The sequence below is a fragment of the Cyclopterus lumpus genome, chromosome 6, assembly GCF_009769545.1.
Source record: "Cyclopterus lumpus isolate fCycLum1 chromosome 6, fCycLum1.pri, whole genome shotgun sequence".
Taxonomy (NCBI): domain Eukaryota; kingdom Metazoa; phylum Chordata; class Actinopteri; order Perciformes; family Cyclopteridae; genus Cyclopterus; species Cyclopterus lumpus.
The window spans coordinates 5,467,776-5,481,402 of NC_046971.1; the positions used below are offsets into that span (position 1 = coordinate 5,467,776).

A 13,627-nucleotide genomic window follows, 5' to 3' on the forward strand; every position below is an offset into this window, starting at 1 on the left:
TTTTAGTGGACGTTTTCTTGGACTTTCGCTTTGTTCACTAATAAGAAAGAGAGAGAGAGAGAGAGAGAGAGAGAGAGAGAGAGAGAGAGAGAGAGACGTCACGTTGACGCGCTTTAACGTTTTTTTTGCGTGCACTTTGTCTTGACCTGTTGTGCAAAAGTTGACAAAACTCCGACGTTTGTCCGTTTAAGTTGACGCTACGTAACCTACGTTGCGTCAACGTAACGTAATCATAATAATGCATTTAATGTATATAGCGCTTTTCAAGGTACTCAAATACACTTTACATACCATATGTAAAACATCCTAAAAGCTATACAATAAAAATGACTAACATTACAATAAAAACAATAAGAACATAGAGCACGGTGCGTAACGTTAGTTATTTTAAAATAACTAATCCCCCCCCCCCTCCTACACATTACACATGCAAACTGTTAACTAGTGAGCTTTAGAGGTGCTGGCATAAATGGGAGCTTATATTTTAATTATATATGCTAAAATAACCAGCTTCAAATGAAAAAAAAGAAAAAGGCAAAAAGTCTGCAGATAAATAAATACTAAATTGATACACGGACATGGTTGTTATGTAGAGTATGCAGGTACAGATGTCTATACACTCTATAGGGCAGGCTTTATATTGTGATTGATAGTGTACGTAATGAAGATAAACAGAATTAAACACAGTGAAAGTGTCATCTATAATAAAGGCGACTGTGGCTATTTTGGTGTGAGAGGGTTTATTCCCGGTGTACGACTGATGTAAGTGCTCCATCGGGGCGAAGGCCTGTGGGAAGAAGCCGCTCTTGACGTTTTAATAGGGTTGCGTTCAGGGCGTGAAGGTGGTGTGTGCAGTGAGCATCCTGTTTCCTCTGTCCTGGACGCAGGGGCCGGACGGCCGGCACCAACGATGACGTCACCGCAAGTTTGGGAGACGACTGCGGCCAAATACGCAACTTACGCAAAAGTGGGATGCAGAAACTGTAGGTTATCCAGCCAGACTGGACTTTTTTTTTTTTTTTAAGCAGTTCAATGTTTGGAAACAAAAAAATATTTGCTTATTATGCTTTAAAGAGTGGAAAGAAATGCATTTCATGTCTTAAAACATGCCAGGAAGGCTTCGTTGACACTGCTTTTCAGCCATTGGTAGTCTGTACTTAAAATATACAGGTTATTTGTTTTACCCTGCACATTAGCTATAAGTGTACATCACAAAAGCACTCTCCAAACTATCACTACGCATTACTAATGCATGAAATAAAGCGAGAGGAAATAACTAATAATAGGAGCAGGCCCTTCCGCAATAGTTGGTTGCAAGAATAGCAATTTAATTAGTGAAACTCGACTCGTGCATCTCCCAGGCTGCATCATACTTTACAGGAATTGCATGACACCGTAGGAAAACAGAAAATACCCGACCGTATGATAAAGTCGCTGTAATACGTCCGGAGATTGCATTTCCTATCAACAGCCCTTTAATTCATACCTTGATGTGGTTTTTTTTTTTTAATGCCGTCGTAAAAGTAATCCGATGCAAAACAGGGAGTGTGTGTGTGTGTGTGTGTGTGTGAGATTCCTTGATGCATGTGTTAACCTTTGCGTCACCTTGTTTACAGTTAAATAAGGAAAAGCCCTTTGAAGTGTTTTTGTGAGAAGAGGTCAGAAGTTGTCGGTATGTTCACATGCCGCTTGTGTTTTCTTTCTAGCAAAAAAAAATAAAAAAAATAGATCCCACAATAGGCGAACTGTAAATATTAAGGCGTGAGAAAGTCTGGCGAGGGAGTGGACAACAATAGACTTCCTGTAGCAAACTAGCTGACATCATGTCATTTGGGAACATGTGATTGGCTGAGCACTGCCCACGTTACGACACACACACACACACACACACACACACACATGCGAGATGAAGGCCTGATGTAACTCACTGTACCGGTTGGTGAAAGCTTTTCCATCGTCCCCGAAAACATCTGTTTACAGCAAGTGTGTGAAAGGCCTCTGGTTCAACGTGAGCCATCTTCAGGCCCCATATGATAAGTCTAAAATGACTCATATTTGTGCCAAGGCTGCATGAAAATCACATTGAGTTGTTAAAAAAAATTAAGAATAATCACAAATGTACTGGGTGAACGTTGTGGACTCGGGGCCATGGCTACTGTGGAGTGCAAGAAGGTCAAGTCCTCAGTATTGTGTTTGAGAATATGAGTTTTAATGCTTCTTAATAAAGAGGAGTTTACATCCTACAGTTACACACATTGTGGGACCGACATTACACATTGTGAAGTTTGATTCTTTTAAGAGTAAAATATGTTTAAATATGTTTTTAGTTTTTCTCAAAATGATTTTGTGGTAGCATTTAGGAAGATCATATTTACCCCCAAAAAATATAACCCAACTGTCAAAAGGTCACAGGTCGACATTTTTGGGAAGCACGCTTATTTGCTAGCTTGCCAAAAAGATCAAATACAACTCTGAAGCTAGCCAGTTAGCTTAGCTTAGCACAAAAAACTGGAAACAGGGGAAACCAGCTAGCTAGCTCTGTATGGGCGCCAACAACAACCCCATTAAAAGCACCTCGAAAGCTCACCAACTAATACAATTATTAAAAATAAATATATTGTTAAAAGTTGTGAACTTTAAGAGGTGCTGGTCGGCCAAGTTACCACACGACACACGTCTGGAGAGTCGCAGGAGAAACAGAAATATATACCTCCTCAGCAGGCTTGTGCAGGCGGGTTTTTCATAGAGATCAGAGAGGCCTCCAGTAACTAACATCGTGTGTGTGTGTGTGTGTGAGACTGAACGCGCTCTGATAAGTAGTAACTGCAAACCGACAGGTGCTCAGTTCCTGGAAAGTGATCGTCACTGCTGACTAATAGCTGGATTATTGCAGTAACCGCAACTTCTGCTCTTTGACAGCCCTCTCGGCTTCTTGGTGACTGAATGTGAAAGGAAGAAAAAAAAACACGTAGTCAAAAATCTTGTTCTGATACTAAAAAGTCTGTAGGGACTCAAAATACTTTGAACCCTTTATAACAAATACATCCTGTATTGAGTCTCTACTGTTAGGTAGAACTGAAATCTCACCAACAACCTGCCAGCGACTACCGTTATATATTATGTGAGATCAGTGATGTTTAATGCTTTCCAGGAGTTGGGCGATCAGATATTGCAACAGCGGTTGAAGAAAGAGTTTCCCCTTGAGCGGCGTCGTGCACCTCCCTCTCTTCTTCAGAGATCTCATACGTTTCCCAGAATAAGTCATAACAAGCCCCCGCATGGATGTGGTATTGTCACCTGCTCATGTTCCGTGTAGAGAGTAACAGCGAAAGAAAGAGCAAGAAAAGGAGAAAACAAAGATTGTTTTTTTTTCCCACCGTAGATTAAAAAAACAAAACAAATACAGGACAGAACTTGTATTTTAGCCAGTGTCGAGTGAAGCGCGCTCGCATGTCGAGCGAAGCGCGCTCGCATGTCGAGCGAAGCGCGCTCGCATGTCGAGCGAAGCGCGCTCGCATGTCGAGCGAAGCGCGCTCGCATGTCGAGCGAAGCGCGCTCGCATGTCGAGCGAAGCGCGCTCGCATGTCGAGCGAAGCGCGCTCGCATGTCGAGCGAAGCGCGTTCGCATGTCGAGCGAAGCGCGCTCGCATGTCGAGCGAAGCGCGCTCGCATGTCGAGCGAAGCGCGCTCGCATGTCGAGCGAAGCGCGCTCGCATGTCGAGCGAAGCGCGCTCGCATGTCGAGCGAAGCGCGTTCGCATGTCGAGCGAAGCGCGCTCGCATGTCGAGCGAAGCGCGTTCGCATGTCGAGCGAAGCGCTTTCGCATGTCGAGTGAAGCGCGTTCGCATGTCGAGTGAAGCGCGCTCGCATGTCGAGTGAAGCGCGTTCGCATGTCGAGTGAAGCGCGTTCGCATGTCGAGTGAAGCGCGCTCGCATGTCGAGTGAAGCGTGTTCGCATGTCGAGTGAAGCGCTTTCGCATGTCGAGCGAAGTGAGCTCACATGTCAAGTGAAGCGCGTTCGCATGTCGAGTGAAGCACGCTCGCATGTCGAGCGAAGCGCGTTCGCATGTCGAGCGAAGCGAGCTCACATGTCAAGTGAAGCGCGTTCGCATGTCGAGTGAAGCGCGCTCGCATGTCGAGCGAAGCGCGCTCGCATGTCGAGCGAAGCGCGTTCGCATGTCGAGTGAAGCGAAGCACGCTCACATGTCAAGTGAAGCGCTTTCGCATGTCGAGTGAAGCGCGTTCGCATGTCGAGTGAAGCGCGCTCGCATGTCGAGTGAAGCGCGTTCGCATGTCGAGTGAAGCGCGCTCGCATGTCGAGTGAAGCGTGTTCGCATGTCGAGTGAAGCGCGCTCGCATGTCGAGTGAAGCGCGCTCGCATGTCGAGTGAAGCGCGTTCGCATGTCGAGCGAAGCGCGTTCGCATGTTGAGCGAAGCGAGCTCACATGTCAAGTGAAGCGCGTTCGCATGTCGAGTGAAGCACGCTCGCATGTCGAGCGAAGCGCGTTCGCATGTCGAGTGAAGCGCGCTCGCATGTCGAGTGAAGCACGCTCACGTCAAGTGAAGCGCGCTCGCATGTCGAGTGAAGCGCGTTCGCATGTCAAGTGAAGCACGCTCGCGTCAAGTGAAGCGCGTTCGCATGTCAAGTGAAGCGCTTTCGCATGTCGAGTGAAGCACGCTCACATGTCAAGTGAAGCGCGTTCGCATGTCGAGTGAAGCGCGCTCGCATTTCGAGCGAAGCGCGTTCGCATGTCGAGTGAAGCGAAGCACGCTCACATGTCAAGTGAAGCGCTTTCGCATGTCGAGTGAAGCGCGCTCGCATGTCGAGTGAAGCGCGTTCGCATGTCGAGTGAAGCACGCTCGCATGTCGAGTGAAGCACGCTCGCATGTCGAGTGAAGCGCTTTCGCATGTCGAGCGAAGCGCGTTCGCATGTCGAGCGAAGCGAGCTCACATGTCAAGTGAAGCGCGTTCGCATGTCGAGTGAAGCACGCTCGCATGTCGAGTGAAGCACGCTCACGTCAAGTGAAGCGCGCTCGCATGTCGAGTGAAGCGCGTTCGCATGTCAAGTGAAGCACGCTCGAGTCAAGTGAAGCGCGCTCGCATGTCGAGTGAAGCGCGTTCGCATGTCGAGCGAAGCACGCCCACATGTCAAGTGAAGCGCTTTCGCATGTCGAGTGAAGCGCGCTCGCATGTCGAGCGAAGCACGCTCACATGTCAAGTGAAGCGCTTTTGCATGTCGAGTGAAGCGCGTTCGCATGTCGAGTGAAGCGAAGCACGCTCACATGTCAAGTGAAGCGCTTTCGCATGTCGAGTGAAGCACGCTCACATGTCAAGTGAAGCGCGTTCGCATGTCGAGTGAAGCACGCTCACATGTCAAGTGAAGCGCGTTCGCATGTCGAGTGAAGCGCGTTCGCATGTCGAGTGAAGCGCGTTCGCATGTCGAGTGAAGCGCGTTCGCATGTCGAGTGAAGCGAAGCGCGCTCACATGTCGAGTGAAGCGCTTTCGCATGTCGAGTGAAGCACGCTCACATGTCGAGTGAAGCCGCAGGTAGTCAATAATGATTTTCTACAATCGTTTTTTACTGCGAGGTTTTCTGGACATTCGAGTTGATGTTTGTAGAAAGATATATATATCTGCAAATTATGTATGTTTAAGGGCTTTATAAGTTTAGAGTCGAGGCTGTTCTGTGCCATCATTTGCTACTCAGCATTAAGTACAGATGATGTGATGATAGTACCACGTACATGTTGAAGGATGCCACAGCTCCTTTTTAAAGTGTCCATGACTACCTTTAAAACCACATTACTAATCAGCCTCATGAGAATAGACGTTACAGGTACAAAACAGTCTCCATTTTCTTTTTTAAATGCGCCACAAAAGAGGAAGAAGAAAATCCAGTTGGCTCTCTCTCGCTCTGGATACTGTAAACTACTCAAACCACAGCCCCGGATCTGGTAACCCGAGGCGACGATCTTCAATGTGTTGGCACACGTCGGGGAGTTCTCCGGGCCCGCCACACACCCTCTCCTCTCCCTGCTGTCGACGATGTCCGCCCAGCCCTTCGGTTACGCAAACGGCCCGGTGAGCTCAGCACGGAGGGGAAGAGACGTTAAGTTAAGTTTTTCCTGACCTCATTTTTTTGAATTAATTTTTTTTTTATAGCTTTGCTTCATTTCAGAACCACCATTTACATATTCATTCCCTGAAGATGGAAACATGTGTAATACCTGCATCCAAAAACTATCCAATTAAAAAAGAAATATTTTTGCAATTTCAACAGTTTTTGAAGTGTAATGAAAAAAGAAATCCAATATTAAATGTCTCTCGACTAGAGTAATAATCCGATTCAGACCTTTAAAAACAAAGAAAACGGTGTACTTCAATAAAAAAAACATTTATTTAGAAACATCTTAAAAAAACAACTTTTACAATTTAATGTTAAATTTACAAATTGCTTCAAAGTCTACGTCACTGCTGCCAGTCTTCATTGACAATGGAGGTGTGCCCAGTCAGCAACGCCTCCCAAAACACAGAGGGACACTCTCCTGTTTGTATATTTTTTTGGTGGCTACGCAACCGTGATAAATGTAACCTGCTGACTGACAATTATTCGTTTTTAAGCGGGCAACATAACACTTCACCACAACGTTTACCGCGGCGCTTCTCACTTAAGAAACCTCTCGTCTTATGCGGCGATTGTATGCGACGGCGTTACGACCGGCAGCTGCGGAACAGACCCCGAATAAGTCCTTTTAGTGGCTAAATACTCCCAAAAAGACACCGATCTGTTACGGAGTTCTGCGACAGGTACAGGATGTAAATGGCAGAGTTTAAAAAGCACATATGAGGCATATAGATCTGCTAATCTGCACTCTGAGGGCGTCCTGAGCAGTGCCGGATTAGAATTAGCCATGCTTTGCAATTGGTCGGATCTGCCAAAAAAACAAAAAAAACACCCATTCAGCACATTCTAAAGAGCCATATGTGGGCCGCCGACCACTCGAACGCCGAGTTAGCAATTTGCATCTCGTTAGGCCTCCCGCGCTCAGACCTCCATGGTGGCTTCCCTTATGGGCTTTTGATTTAGGAAGTTCACAGGGTCCCCGCCGTCCTGGTATGGCGTGGACAGGTACTCCAACTCGTAGCCTCCGCTACTGTTGGCCGGGCGGACTTCACTCGACGTCTTTTTGTGTTCCAGGATCTGCTGCAGCTGTTGGCTGGCGTACTCGGGCTTGGCGGTGAGGGGTCCCGCGGGGACCTCTATGCCCAGGATGTCGGTCACCATGTAGGGGCGGAGCCAGCCCACCAGAGGGGTGCTGCCCGGGGTGTAGTGGGTCTGCCGGTGGTAGAAGAGCAGACCGTCCACCTGTGGCCCGGAAACGCAGAATGAAACCAATCAAAGAGTTTGTCTGTATGCGTTCCATAAAAAGAGAATTTACTGGAGCCCGAGCACTCAGGTGTCACAATGAAAGAAAGAAAGAAGAAGAGGGCTTTTCTTACGCTGAAGCTGTACTCGGCAGCTAGGGCTTTCTGGATGGGCTCTGCTGTGCAGTCGATGCTTTGGAGGCTCACAAACCGGAACTGTCGGACCAAACAAAAACCAGAGCACCACGTCGTGAGGTCCAAACACAGTTTGTCTTCTTGTCAAAATGGGAGAAATTGCTTTGCAACAGTGAGTTCACTCTTAAAAAAAAAAAAAGAGACTACGCCCCCGATTAAGCTCCTGCTCGGCTGCACCACGCAAAACACACAGATTAAAAAGACGTGGAACTCAAAGTTCAACTCGGGCTTCCTCAAAGCCTCAGAATCGTCTAGATTTGTGTGCAATAATAATCCACTTAGTGCACAATTAGTAGCAAAGACGGTAACGGACGTTTTGCCTTTTTATTTTATTTTTTGTCTCGAGGTTCAAGTTCAGGACTATATATATGCAAGCAAGGCAATAAAAAGCACAAAAACAAACAAGATTGAATCAAGAGTTCCAGTATCTAAAGGGCGAAACGGGGCGTAAAGCGAAGCGGCTCGGTTCCCGTTACTCACGGGGTTGCGCTTGGCGATTTCCGATAGGCCGTCCGTCTCCTGGACTTTGGACTGGAGCCAGAAGAACCGGAACTCGGTCTGTTGATGATAAACAAATACTGTGAACAAGCAAAAAAAAGCTCATTTTCGCATACCGAGCCAATGAGATGGGGAAACGTGGCCAAAAAAGAACGAAAGAAAGAAAGAAAAAGCACATCTGTGGCCCAGACTTTGCTACATAAGCAATTAGACAAGCGCTCCTGGATTCCTGGAATGGACGCCGGTCTTACCGGGCAGTCGTAGACCGGGTGGCCTCTCCAGCACATGACATCCAGGATGTAGTACGTTCGGTCCACCTCGCTGTAAATGCAGTCCAGGATCGTGTAGTCTGCATGGGCAACGTGCAAAAGAGCCATTTACGGATATACAGAATACACAAATATGGAATCACAGTATTTATAATCCCTTTATTAACCTCATATATTTCGTTGTCCACTTTTAGGCTCTGAATGATATTTTGGAACAAGATTTTCTCGAAAGATTTTAACACTGAATGACTAACAATATAAGCTCTTCACTAGGTGTTTCAGTCAGATCTATGCTCCTAATTGAGCCCACTAACATTCAGTTTTCCCCTTAAGTAGCTTTAAAAGTGTAAAAAAAAAACAACATCTTCACTAAAATCTCCTAAAGTCTCCATATTTCATTATCATTTTATACACATTTACCCGAAACTCTGTCATATTTGGTACCTGTGGAACATCTGAGGCCTCTACGTGACGCTCTGTGCCCACCTACCTTTTCCCATGGCCGAGTTGTGTCGGTTCCCACCGGGCAGCAGGGAGGGGAAGCGGTTCACACAGTAGCCGCTTTTAGTGTACGCCGCGGTGGAGCCCTTCAGGGGGGGGGGGGGGGGGGGGGGGGAGAAAACCCAACATGTTCGATGAGGGCCATTACTTCTGGATTAATGCCTAGCTGTATTAGAAAGATACCGTCATGCATGTGGGATATCTTAATAGCGTTAACTTCCCACAGAGCAGCGCAGGAACTTTGAAGAAGAAGAAAAAAAAAGAAAAGAAGCGTCACGCTGGGAAACCGTAAGAGATTATTGTTAAATACTAGAGTCTCATTCAGTTAGCGCCGTGCGCGCCAAAGATTTGTCAACCGATGGAGGTCAAGACCGAGTGGCGTGACGCTAGTGGGCCGAGAGAGGAGCCCTGAAGTCTCGGGCCGGTAGGACTAGACGGGCACGTCCAGAGCCACCAGGAATCGAACGCCCGTCAGCATTTTCAAGCCTTTTCGTTAGTCGTATAACCACAAAAAGAAAACAACAGGGAGGTAAATGAAGCACGAGTTTAAACGCATGTTTATGTGTGGTAAAAGGTAAGGTGGGAAAAAAAAAAAAAGTTCATATTATTATCATATTATTTATGTCATGATGATTTTTGAAAACAGCTTGAAGGGGGGGGGATAGCAGACAGGTTTCTCAGAGTCCGCCTGGCTCCAACTCGATTGTTTCAAAAGGAAGTCAAAGCAAAAGCGTTCTCCTACACACTCGGCAAAGAATTAAAAACACATTCAGAGTGAGACTTCTTCGAGACTATCGGCGTCACAGCCGCGACTGCTGGCTGCGAGATAAAAGGCCTTCAGATTGCAATCAGCGAATTGGATTAATTGCGTCTTTAACAACGGCCACTAAGTTAATGATTGCGCAACAACCACAAAACGGCAAACAATATTATTCCATTGTGGGTTCAAAATCCTTATCGACAAGGAAACTGTGCACCTTCAACTTAATAATTGTCGCCATGCATTTTGGCTAAAAGACATCTCCATATTCACAGGTATTAATTTACATGGCAGCAGTCAGCTTACAAATAAGTGTGCTGCTTCCAAAAGCTGCTTTTCTTCGTCATATATGAATCTTAAATTTAATAGCTTACGTTTTATACTGTCAGACAAAACAAGCTTATTGGAGAAATGTCTGCGGTCTCTGAGAAACAGTGAATTGCATTTTGTTTATTGACATTTCATTGACTAAATGATCAAATCAAAAATTATCCCATTGCTGTGGGCTCGACAGGGAGATACGAGGACCGCTGCAAAACAGGCAGCGCGTGCCAAGAAATTACAGCACAAATATTTTAATTTCAATTCAATTTATTTTGCATGGCCCAATATCACAAATTTGCCTCAGAGGTTTTAGAAAGTTGTATAATCATCATTCCGCTCCGATAACGAATAGTTTCACCGCAGCTTTTCTGAGGATCCATCTTTTTGTTCCCGTTTTGAGATCCGACGACACCTTTCACGTTTACGTGAGCACGAATTTCAAAATGAACAGTGCAACGCAATGTGGTCATTGCAAAAATGTGTGTGTGTGTGTGTGTGTGAGACACAATGTGCTTCTGGTACTTCTTGTTTTATATTTTCTCAACACCTCTTTTTGCATCATATGGCAAACTTATGATTTTAAGAGGTTAAAACAACTATATAGCATCTGCATTTTGTATTATTATTATCTTTTCACTCGCATCATCATGATTGCGAGAGACACCGCTTTGTCACGTCACTCATGCGAGGATATTCAGAATGATCTCGATTATGGAAATATATAAGATCGTATATATATATATATATTGCCCCATCTCGACGCTACAAAAATGACAATATAAAACGTTGAATATGTAATAAATTCAGTGCATATTGTAATTTTTTATTTTAAATGGAAGTGTACTCTCAAAAATGTATAACTAGAAGATATCCTGTGACCTCTGAGACATTTTACAGAGATAATGCTGAACTTACTATACCGGATGATGTGTAGCATGTCAAATAATTGTTCCATGCATAATTATGTTGTAACGTAGCTGGAAATGATTACGCTATGGAGTTGCTACATTCATGTTGTAGACTTTTAATCAGAGCTGGAAGATACAGGAAGATGGAAACTAGTTCAACAGCCAATAACAAGCAGCTCGCAAAAATCTCAGTTGCATTTCATTGGTAGTTCTAAATGTGGTGCCTTAAGATAATAATATTCTTCTTCGCTGAATTGGAGAAATAATCCAGGGACCCAGCAAAACAGCAGAAAGGCAGTTCTTACCTTGGAGGCAACGATGAGAGATCTTTTCCCCACAGGACAGACCACCATCACCCAATCAGTGTCCAGTTCTGACGGCACGTCCACCAGCCACTCTGACAGCATGAGCTGAGGAGGAAGACAAACTCCGTTAGCAGCATTTCAGCTTCATCAACACCCGTGTTCAAAGAGTCCACGAATGACAGAAGTTCAACCAGTTTGTTGGGCTGTTATTCGAGGTACTCTTGTGCCCTCTGCTGGCCCAGATGAAGAATGCAAACAGAAGGGGTCCACGTGCCGTCCTTCACACGTGAATAATTTCTCTAAATAACACCGACCTGGTTCGCATAATGTTTCGGCAGCTTCCTCCTCTCAATCTCCATGCCCTCGTCCTCCGTGCGGCCGTCTTTCTCCCGTTCCCCCTCCTCTTTTTTCTCCATGTCCTCCTCTCCATCGCTGTCTGCCCCCGTCCAGTCCCCATCAGCCAGACGCCGCGCGTGGTTGACGTAGTTTAATCTTTTGCTGGAGATGGAAAAACCGCCTGTGTGATTTACCCGTGCACAAGGCCCGGTATTCGCTCACAACATTAAAATAAACGTGCATTTAAAAATTGCAGCCGCAACGCACATCATGTGCTTCTTAAGATGACAAATGTTGTCAAGCGGGGAGGAAGCAATCTTTAAAGTGCTTTCTGGAGCATTAGCATGTTTTAGGACTGTTACTGTAGTCCTAAGTATGCAGCTTGGAATAGTAAAAAGCAGAAGTGAATGGAGGAAAAAAGGTCTCCAGTGCATTGTCGTGCATTATTTAGTAGTAGTGGTGCTAAAAAGGTGTTCATGGTCCAACGTAGAAGTAATTAGGCTAGGCGAATCATTGATTTATGTAATCTATGACTCAAAGAAAATAGTAAGGACACACTTCCTTACTGGAGGCCTAACATTTAAAACCTCCAGGGTCAAACACTGAAACATAAGGTTATTTACCTTTTCTGCAGTTCAAGGAAGCGCCGGCGCCGCTCGCTCTGCTCCAGCACGCTGTACTTGCTCTTGTACTGGGCCAGCCGAGGGTGGGCGGCGGCGGTGCTGTTGGGCTCCTTGGACACAGCGAAGCTGGCCGAGAGGGCTTGGGTCAGGTCATCCATGGGGGCTCTGTTGAAATCAATACATTCACGATTTTTTAAAATCAAAATCACAATTTCCAGAGACTACTGCAACTGCTCATACTGTGTGGAAGATACACTTTTAAAACGTGTTTAATGGACTCAGAAGCTCATCCAGGGAGCGACTCAGGATGCCTTTTAGATTTAATTCATGTCAATCTTGTTTCGTATGGCATTTTCTAATGTTATTTATTCTTTGTAATGCGTTTCTTGTCTGTTGTGCACTGTGGACTGTGTCTATTTTTTCATGAGTTGTTGGTGGCAATCTAAAAGCTTCACAAATCACCTAGCTAAACAAAATAGGCTAATTGATATCATTGATGAGGACACCATCATTGTCACCGACAGTAACGTAACACAGCTAGAGCAGGAGCATACACACGTTAACGGTCAGATTATGTATACATTGTACATGTATAATGTCTGCACCCTCGACCAGTGGCTTCAGAGTAAAGTCAAGAGGACTTTTCAAAGCTAGCACAAGTTACAAAAGCTGAATTAACGTTAGCACGTGCTCCAAACACAATGTGACGCTGTGTCCCGTTTAGCGTAATATCCGCACACGTAACTCCATTAAAACACAAATAACTAAATATAATATGTGGTAGTTTTTTCGGGGACTGCTACATGTAGCCAGTTAAGCTAACGCTAGTCGTGTTAGCAGCTAACTAGCACCGTGCTAAAGCTCCCCGTTAACCGGGCCACTCCTTCAGAACACGGACTCTAGAGCATTACGTCACTGTTTTAAATGTTTACCGGCACAAGTGTAGGGCACAAAATAACGTCATATATATATTTGGTCAGGTATAAGCATTGGTGATAACATCATGAGCTCAGTAGGTACCTTGGACATTCGGGGAGGCTGCTGCTGTGACGTCACGCTGTCATCTTTCCCACCAACTGCGACTTTAGGTTGGCCGACTAAAATACTGAAAACTAACCCGGAGTTTTACAGCGCAAACTTCTGCACTTTCTCGGATCTTTTACTTAAGTAAAAAAGTAACAATACTACAGAGTATAACGACCCACGTAAAAGTCCTGTATTAAAAATAAAATCCAAATATGCTTAAAGTGCCAATAGTAAAAGTATGTCATAATTTATTAGTAGATTTATATAGTTTGTATAAATTATCTAAATCTGCAAAGTAACTGACGCTATCAAATAAATGTAAAACATAAAATGTCATGCTGAAATCTTGTAGTAGAAGTATAAAGTTGTATAGAATGAAAGTACTCAGATATATGTAAACAATGCATATTTACAGTGTGTACGAAGACATACTACTAGCAACAACATTATCATTACACTTGTTTTAAAGTACTGTTATTTGTTTGTTATTTTACCATATTTGTATTGTCAATTTT

At 45.0% G+C, this 13,627-nt stretch overlaps 1 protein-coding gene across 2 annotated transcripts; it reads right to left on the reverse strand.

The window, feature by feature from the left end:
- Positions 1-6,377: 6,377 nt before the first annotated feature.
- Positions 6,378-13,180, reverse strand: snupn (snurportin 1). 2 transcript variants are annotated; one of them, XM_034535733.1, is made up of 9 exons: positions 13,107-13,180; positions 12,087-12,251; positions 11,442-11,625; positions 11,128-11,232; positions 8,820-8,916; positions 8,312-8,409; positions 8,043-8,120; positions 7,503-7,583; positions 6,378-7,368 (listed from the first exon to the last, which is right to left on the reverse strand). In XM_034535733.1, the coding sequence occupies exons 2-9, from the start codon at positions 12,242-12,244 to the stop codon at positions 7,048-7,050; spliced, it is 1,122 nt and encodes a 373-aa protein (XP_034391624.1). In that variant the 5' UTR covers positions 12,245-12,251; positions 13,107-13,180; the 3' UTR covers positions 6,378-7,047. The 2 variants fall into 2 exon arrangements, with proteins under 2 accessions (XP_034391624.1, XP_034391622.1); XM_034535731.1 differs by lacking the exon at positions 13,107-13,180 and adding an exon at positions 13,019-13,039.
- Positions 13,181-13,627: the final 447 nt, after the last annotated feature.

Coding starts and splice junctions, on each gene's coding strand:
- snupn (XM_034535733.1), bottom strand. CDS start 12,244: ATGGATGACCTGACCCAAGCCCTCTCGGCCAGCTTCGCTGTGTCCAAG. Junction 8,121..8,311: donor ACCCGGTCTACGACTGCCCG/GTAAGACCGGCG, acceptor TATCATCAACAG/ACCGAGTTCCGGTTCTTCTG. Junction 7,584..8,042: donor AAATCGCCAAGCGCAACCCC/GTGAGTAACGGG, acceptor TTGGTCCGACAG/TTCCGGTTTGTGAGCCTCCA.